At 39.1% G+C, this 9,422-nt stretch overlaps 1 protein-coding gene across 1 annotated transcript in view; it reads left to right on the top strand.

Annotated features, from left to right (window-relative positions):
• ZBBX (zinc finger, B-box domain containing) overlaps positions 1-9,422 on the top strand; it is a 90,956-nt gene that overhangs the window by 4,137 nt on the left and 77,397 nt on the right. Inside the window, exons 3-4 of the mRNA XM_015570757.1 lie at positions 109-125; positions 8,688-8,797. Coding sequence (XP_015426243.1) covers positions 109-125; positions 8,688-8,797 — 127 coding nt within the window. The remainder of the gene's footprint in view (positions 1-108; positions 126-8,687; positions 8,798-9,422) is intronic.

Raw genomic sequence — 9,422 nt, 5'->3', positions numbered from 1 at the left:
GGTTATATAGAACTTCCATATTCAGATATGTTTTTGTTTTCCATCTGCAAGTTGATTTTTAGAAAGTCACTTTAAGTTGAATTTTTTAAACTAATTTTTCTCATTCAGTTCAGTTCTGGTTTCAAGTATGTGAAATAGAACTATGTGGTTCTATATTCAGGTTATTTGATGTAACCAAGGGACAGACTTTTTTCTGCCTTTTCATTATATCGCATTTGCTTAATAGGTTGATGTTCTGCTTAAATAATAATTATTACCCATCTCCTGTTGATTATATATGTGAAGATTCCCAAGGGAAAACTACTTACAGGTTTCCCAGCTATAGAATTACTTGATCTTTACTATCCTATATAATAAAAAGGTAATATGCAAATCTACTGAACAGTGGAATAACCAGTTGCTATGATGCACACTGACCACCAGGGGGCAGGCGCTCAACGCAGGAGCTGCCCCCAGCCTGCAGGCCCCAACTGTCCTATCTGGGCCTGCTGGCCAACCTCAGTCCCTTCCCCTGGCTGGCAGGCTCCAATCGCCCGGGAGTAGGTGGCGGCGTGGGGGTGGGACCAGCAAGCTGGCAGGAATGGCCAACCTCTTGGTCCCTCCCCACGGCCAGCTGGCATTCTTTCCCTGGCCAGCTGGTATTCTTTCCGGCAGCCGAGACACAGGTTTGCCCACAGCTGCAGACAGTTGTTCCTCACTCCTCCCCACCTGTTCTCTGAAGGGGAGGGAGAAACCTTCAGCAAGGTAGCAGGTGTTGGTTAGGTGGGTTGTTGAGGAACCTGTCTCCTGATGCTGCTGAATTCTAACCCCAATTCTAATTCCATGTTCTCTGCTTAAAGCACCTGATCTTACCCTCCTCAGTGGTGATGCAACCTGAAAGCTAATGGGACCTTTTTGTGGGATAGGTTGTCATGCCCCAGGACCCTGCAAGTAGAATCCTCCAGCGAATAAATGTAGTGAACCTTCAGGTGTGACCAGAATGACCCTGATAGTGCCATGGCCCCCTGGAACTCTCTCAGGCATGGGGCCCACACCCCATACCTTACCATGTAAGAAATTCCACACAAAAGCACCTCCTGTGAATAGGTCTCCACTGGGGGGGATCACAGTCTCCTACACAGGCTCAAAGTTTATCCTGGGCCAGGCCCACGATGGATGCAAGATGGTGAATGTGGAACCGGAGGTGGGTGGTGGCGGGTGGTGGGCTGGCTGCCGGCAGCCAGGGAAGATGGCCTTGATTGCAGGCCAGGCCTAGGGACCGTACCTGCTCATGGATTTCATGCACCAGGCCTCTAGTGTATTATAAAATAACATTGTATTATATGTATGATTAAAGCCAGATGAGTGCCTTTCTATAAAGAAAACTGTTTTGCTTCTGAATTCTTTAGTACAAGATCCATGACTTTGTGAGTTTTAACTTATATAGCTTTTATTTTGATATACTTGTTATTAAACTTTCATTGGGCCGTTGGCATCTGCAAACATGTTGCTTGGTGCTTCTAAACTTTTTGGCTTTGAAAAAGCATTTTATATTACTGAAATATGTTTCTTTAATTTTTGGATTAAAAGTTGATAACCCACCTTCCATTTTTTATTATCTTTCTGAGATATAGTGTTCCATGTTTTGGATGCTACTGTAAATATAATGTATTAAAAATGCTGACTCTGTGATTCTTATCTAATTCATTCTTTAGTATTTATTTTTATTCTTAAAATACATTTTATTGATTTCAGAGAGGAAGGGAGAGGGAGAGAGAGCTAGAAACATCAATGATGAGAGAGATTCATTGATTGGTTGCCCCCTACGGGGTCGAGCCTGAAGCCAGGCATGTGCCCTGACCAGGAATCGAACTGTTACCTCCTGGTTCATAGGTCAATGCTCAACCACTGAGTCACACCAGCCAGGCTATTCTTTAGTATTTATTAAGTGCCTTCTTTGTCATGTAGTGAATTATCCTTGTTCTCCAGGAGATCCTCATCTAATGTGGAAGACAATGACATATAAAATATTGATAGAAAAAATCAGGATGTAATTTTTGCCATAACTATTAAGTGTATAGCCATCTGTGCTTGAGAAATAATAGTTTAGTTCTGCAAATATTTGAAAGTCTACTAGATGTGTTTGTAAGAAAACAGTGATGAATAAATCATAATGCTAGTCCCCATAATCTTCATAATTGAGTTGAAGGATGAAAGCTTGGGGGGTTGGGTGCTGTAGAAGGTGGGTGGGTACATCAGGTGAGCTAGGACAGGAGGGAAAGCCTTAAATACCAGACTCAGGCTTCTTGATTGTTTTCATTGGCTGAATGGAAATCCCTGACAGCTTTGGAGCAGGAGGACAGCAAGATTAGGGTGATGCTTTATAATGGTTGATTTTGTCCAGATATCCAGTGCATTTTAAGTTTATAAATATAGAGCAAATGATATCCAAACTGTTTTGATCATGCATTACATTAATAAAGAATATATTTTGAGCACAGCTTTGTGCCCATGAACTCTTTATTTATAAATAGAATTCAATTACATATATGTATATATGTGTATATATGTATATATACATATATACTTGTATATTAATATATCATGTGTATTATAAAGTACAATATAGATATTAATCAAGGATAATATGAACATAAATAGATCTTTCTTTGGTTTTCTCTGCTCTATTCCTGAGCTCCCTCAGATGTGCATACATGCTACTTTGGAGACCAATGGTTATAGAGGCAGAGAAATCTTTAAAAGAATCTAGAGATTCTGATGAGAAGCGTATAACTTAAAATGTAGCAGAAGAATTACAAAGGATATATGGAACTAAAAAAGCACTGAGAAAGGAAAGGAATAAGTCAAATATATAATTGATATTGCAGCCTTAGGAGATAGAATAAAGAAAGAAGTTAGAAAAAGAGTTCTGGGATATTGACTTAGAACTGCTTCTCTCCCTCTCTCTCCTCCTTCTTTCCTTTCGCCCAGCTTTATTTAGGTATAATGACAAAATTGTAACATATTTTAAGTGTACAGTATGATTATTCAATATCCATATATGTTGTAAAAGTATCCCCTGCCATGCTGAATTAATTAATAATCTATCACCTCACATATTTTTCTCTCTCTTTTTCTTTTTGGTCAGAACATTTAAGTTCAACCTTTTTAACAAATTTCAGAGATTTAGAGTTTTTATTTGATTTAGGATATTTTTTTCCATTGATTTTTAGAGAGAGTTGGAAGGGAGGGGGAAAGACAGAGAGAGAGAGGGAAACATTGATGTGAGAGAGACACACTGGTTGCTTCCCGCCCCAACTGGGGCTTGACCAGAATCAAACCCTTGATCCTTCAGTCCACGGGCTGATGCTCTAAACACTGAGCAAAACCGGCTAGGGCAAGATTTAGAGTTTTTATTTGAATTCTCATGTGCTCGTAGAAGCTGAGCTGTGAGAGTAAATGTGGTTCCTAAGAATCTATAAAAAGCAGAACAAAGGTATAAAGGATAAAGCTGCAGAGGGGCAGGTGTGAAGGGTGAAGCTCCAGGTATATGGAGGCAAAGGGAGCTTGAATATTTACTCGCTGTTTTACACCAGTCAACAGTTTAGCTGCTTTGTCTGTTTTATCTCATTAAGTGCTTATATCACTCTTAAAAGGCAGTGGTTATTTTTCTAGTTCCACAGATGAAGTCATTTAACATCAAATGAGTAACTTGCTCAAGGTCAGGCATCAGGGCCAGGATTTGAAAGGCAGGCTTGCAGGCTGGCTCTAAGATAATTCGCCAGCTCTGCGGTGTAGGGAGCCTGAGAAGAGAAAGAACGGTGGGAGTAGAATCAAAATAATGTAATTTCATAGAAGGGGAAAGTGAAGGAGGGTGTTTTTAGAAAATATGGAGAAGTCAACCTTGTCTGATACATTGTGTAGTGGAGAAGTTTTGAGTCTAGTTTTAGGCCAGAGTTTCTCCCCCTCACCCAGGAGACACTGACAATGTTTGGAGACATTTGATCTCACTAATGAGAGCTTTTTTGTTTGTTTGTTTGTTTGTTTTGCTAATGGTATGTAATGGCTACAGGCCAGGAGTGCTGCTATACATCCTACAGTATAGGACAGCTCTCTTAGCAAAGAATTATTTTGGCCAACATCAAGAAACCCTGTTTAGACTAAATTCCTCACTCATTTCATTTAGCTTTGTGATTTTCAGGCAAGTCATTTGACCTTTCTGAGTTTTTGTCACTATGTTTGTAAACATGCATAATGATACTTGTTAATTACTTCACAGAGTCTTTAGCAATGTGTGAGATACTAGGTGTGAAACCAATTGTAACATCAACTGAAAATCACATTAAAATGTCTATTTATGGGGAATGAGGATTTCTAGAAACACTGAATTTGGTTTGATGATTGGGTCATTATTAGATGTAGAGATGAGTTAGTTTGTAGTTGAGAGATGGATTTGCAAAATGGAGTAAAGATTAAAGATGCAAGTGAGGGAAGTGCCAGTTTCTGGGGGTGTTGTCTTTGAAGAGGCAGCTCAGTAAGGAGAACTCAGCCAAGGGAAGAAGAATGCATTTTTTTCTGAGACCAGAAAGATGGAAGGGCAAACAAGTGGCGGTAAAGGTAACATTTTAGAGGTTTTGTTTGACAAGGGGGTGAGGCAGAGGATGCTGTGGAACACTGCCTGGGAAGACCTCAGCATTCTTAGTAACTTTGAAGGTAAGACCATCTGCTCAGATTAAGGAAGGAAAATGGGGCGAATTTAATTTTTTGGAATGGAGAAGGTTTGGAGTGTCCACTGTGGGAATCTTGATTGAGGATTAGCAGCAAATGAATACATGGATTGCTGAAGAGCCGTAAGAGCTCACTGGGGTTGTTCGGCATGGATTTATAAGGGACTCAGTTAGTATTATGTCATCACAGCGGTAGGCAGCTATGGGGGTTAAGAGGAAGGAGGTAAGGTGATCGTGGTTAGCACTGCGGAACTCTGAGTTTGAAGGATCAGCCATACGGATTGCCACTTACATTCAAGGTTTGGTCATCATGGTCAAAGAGACATTTAGATGCTCATGCTTGTCAGTATGTTGGAGGGTTTCAGCTTTAGGATGTCAGTTGAACATGGATATTGTAGTCTCCTCAATCATCACCCAGAAATATGATGGAGAGAAATACTGGGTAGATTGCTGATGTTCTGGTGGATGGAGATCCTAGATATTAATAAATGCAGTAAGTGGGTGGGGAGAACTTTTAGTAGAGGCAGAATGATGAGACAGCACTAAGGAGCAAACAGGGAAAAAACAAAACACTTTTCTTCTGGTGAGTGAAAGGGAGTAGAAATGGACCTAGTTCCTCCGGAAAGTTCTGTGGAGGAGGTTGTGTCAGAGGAAAGGTGGGTCCAGGTAATGTGAACTTTTGGAAGAGAGATTTTTTTGAAAGATTTAAAGCATAAGATAGTTAAATGACTCTTTCAAAAGGGCTCCATGGAATAGCAGAGGAGCCTAGAAGGACAAACAGTAGGGAATGGCAAAGGTCAAGTAGCTAAGATTGGATTAAGAATATTTGTAAAGGTGGCTCGTGGGAGGATTGTGGGCACCGCATGGCAGATGAGGGCATTGAAGGGGGTTTGGAGGCATCTGCGAATGCCAGGGAGGCCATTGATGACAGCACAGTCTGACCCCAATTGCCCAACTGGCATGTCTGTGTGGTAGAGCCACTAAACTGCCCTGATCCCTGACGGCACCCCTTCAACATCTGCTGGTGGAAGGTAAGTGGGTTAATAAGGCATAGGCTTTAGTGTATTGAATTTCAGTTATTTAGATATACATATATATGCATATACATATAGTTATATATGTGCATGTGTGTACATATATGCATGTGTGTGTGTGTGTGTGTGTGTGTGTGTGTGTGTATCGCTAGTCCAGCCCTACCCCACCCTCAATGCTTCCTCAAACAGATAAAAACCAGACTTCGGAAGCCCTGGCCAGTGTGGCTCAGTTGGTGGAGCATCGCCCCATGCACAAAAAGGTCACCAATTTGATTCCCAGTCAGGGAAAATGCCCAGGATGTGGGTTCCATCCCCAGTTGGGGTGCATACAGGAGACAAACGATTGACATTTCTCTCCCACAACAATGTTTCTCTCCCTCTCTCTCTAAAATCAATAAAAATATATTTTAAAAAATCAATCTTAGGAGGAAATTCTATTTGCCTAAAAATAGCAGCTAGAAAAATATTTCATTGAAATATTTTTTATTCAGTTTGAGTCATTTGAAATTAGTATGACCATATTATAGAGCAGAAAAATATTGTTTATCATACTAAAAACAAAGGATAAAATATCCCTAATAATAGCTTTGGTTTGCTTTAGCAAATCCTCTGCCCGGGTAGCCTGTAACCACATTGATCATGTTACAATTCAGACATATCATTAAGGTAGAAATATTGGATACTTTGGTTATAAACCTGAGATTAATTTATCTGTAACTTTTATAATATTGCAAGTTTGAAAATAAAAGTTGTATTCACCAAAAATTGATTATTTCAATCCCATTTTCTTTTCTGCTGTGTTGGTACATAGCATCTGAATAACTACTTAAAGAACATGAATAACAAATGCCCTTTTGAAGCAAAACCACTAGCTTCACTGAGAATAATTAGGCCTAAATTTTCACATGACTGTGGTTGGTTGGTACAGCCATCGACATAGAGGCAACTATTGTTCCCATATTCTCATGTACAAATTGGGCAATTGAGTTTGCAAATTGCAGATTGAAGAGTAGGCATGAACTGACATCGTCTGTGTAGCTGTGCACGCTCCTCCATGTTTACCTGTGTACTTCCAGTGTTTGTTTTAATGTCCAAGGCAAGTATGTGCAATTGGCCAGTCTGTGTTACATATTTAAATCTTAAGATCCCAGGATTTTAAGTGAATATTCATCTGAAATACCTAGCAGTGAGTCTTATCTACCATTTTTTTTCTACAATTGGGAAAGTCAAGGAGCACAAATAATACATTTGGAGGTTAAGTCTATGCTGCTTAAATATGTGGTTCTCTAAATTGGTCAAATAAGATAATAATATTGACTCCTACAGTATATTAGCAGAGTAGCTCAGTCATAATTCAGTTTAGATCCAGTCTATGCAAATATTAGACTTTGTGTCTTTTAGAAAGATCAGAGCTAGAAAAGCTTTCATAATATTTGAATAGCAGTGCTTTCCTAAAATCATTTGATGATATATAATGATATTTGTTTAACATAAGATAACTTAGTCTCATTAATAATTTATGGTGTTTTAAAAGACTGTTTTTATGTATTTCCAAAATTTATTTTCTTTTTTATAAATTTGTATCAACTTAATTACAAGGTCTACTTATGCTTTAATGAGGATCTTTAATTTTATATTATTCTTTCAAAACATTTGTTTTGTTCAAGATGCACCAAAATTTTATAACTTTATTTTTGGTAATGACTTAAACTTTCTTTGAATAAGAGAATGTATACCTAACAAATAGTATCTATTTCATTGATATAGCATTCTCCTGGAAAAGTGAGATTAAAATTACTGAAGGAGAAGCTTCAAGGTAAACAGTTTACCATTGTATTATTAGTTGCTACAGATACAATTTCTTTTACATTTGAATTACATAGAAAATTAAAGTGCTAGAGTTGTTAATGCAATATAAAGATTCCAAACCCTCAAATGATGACTCTCTATCTTTGATACTCAAAATACATTTTACATATGCTTGTTTGTAGTGGAGGGGGGATTAGTTTATTTACAAAGAATATCAACTTAGAATATGATTATAATATAGCATTTTTCATAGTGAGGACTTTCATAGCACTGGTCCTTAAAGTTTATTAATGTAATCTTTTAACTAGGATAATTATAAATTTTAAATTATAAATTAAAATTTACTCTAGGAAATTAAGGCAATATTGAAAAATGTATTTATATTTTAATATATTTTGACAACAAAAACCTAAATTAATATTGAATACATAATTCCAAATAAAATAAGACTTTTTAATAGAGGACAAACACATTTGATTTGAATGGCTAAGATGATTTGGCAGAACAAGTTCTAGAAATGTATAACATTTAGTATAGAAGTTCTGTGTGGGCTTCAGTTTGATCTGGAGCTGTGGCAGAATGCCACAGGTATTCTATCAAGAGCATAGTTTTTTAGTGTGTGTTTTTAAAATATATATATTTTTATTGATTTCAGAGAGGAAAGGAGAGGGAGAGAGAGAGAAATAATCAATGATGAGAGAAAATCACTGATTGGCTGCCTCCTGCACGCCCCACACTGGGATCAAGCCTGCAACCCAGGCGTGTGCCCTGACCTGGAATTGAACCGTGTCTTCCTGGTTCATAGGTCTACGCTCAACCACTGAGCCACACCGGTCGGGCAAGAACATAGTTTTTAACACTCACTACGTTCTATAATTGTACATGCCCAGTTTAAGTGAATTTTAAGCAGAGTGGATATGGGTGAATATGTGTGGCCTATGGTCACAGGAAGGGGACTGTGGGCTCCTCAGCCTACTGGGAGGATTAGGCTTGGCTACATGCCATGCTTACTGGCCAACTAGTATTTAAACAGTATTTGATAATTTAGAAATATGCATAGTTTCATTAATTACTTGATCATTGGGAAATCTAAACATCATATTGGAAAGTGATTAATCTGACTTTTTTTTTCTTCCAGAGCCAGTGAGACAAGCTCTTAATTATCAAATAGCAAATTTTTCTGAAAGAGAGAAGCCCAAGATAAGAGGGAAGGTTTGTGGGCAGTGTGAGAACAAAGCCGCTCTGCTGGTACGTACACTCTACTGAGACACGGGAATAGAACTTACACGTGGTCTCAGATACTTGCCCTGCTGTGGTAGCGACATGCTTTCCCTCTGTGACTCTTACTGTGAAGTGTGCACGCTGTGCACCTTAGGATGTGTGTGCCTGCTGCTGGGGAAGGCACACACGGCACTGAGACGACGCCTCTCACTCCCGGGTGAGGCACTACTTGAACTTGCCCTCTCTGCCTTGGTTCAGCGCACGAATGCGGACACACACACACACACACACACACACACACACACTCACTCACTCTCTCACACACACACACACACTACAGTATCTCCCACCTACAACCCAAACCAAACTGCAGCAGACATCCTCCTTTGACCCCCTCATTTCCCTCTGTGCCCCTTCTGGTAACACTTGAAGGGTTTGTTAACTTGCTGTCATCATATTCTCTCCTCTCGTTCTCTCTCTCTCTCTTCCTCTCTTAATTGAGGTATATTTTACTTACTGTGAAGTGGAAAGATCTTAAATGTGTACCTAGACGCCTTCCTATAAATGCCTGCGATCCCAGCAAGATAACAGAATACCCTCGCAGGTTTCCTTGGCCTTTTCCAGTTCATCCCCACCGCAAAGGCAACCGCTC

The sequence above is a fragment of the Myotis davidii genome, unplaced genomic scaffold (genome assembly GCF_000327345.1).
Source record: "Myotis davidii unplaced genomic scaffold, ASM32734v1 scaffold1307, whole genome shotgun sequence".
Lineage (NCBI taxonomy): Eukaryota > Metazoa > Chordata > Mammalia > Chiroptera > Vespertilionidae > Myotis > Myotis davidii.
Note: the sequence above shows the minus strand (reverse complement) of the source record. Positions and strands in the feature narration are given on the sequence as shown.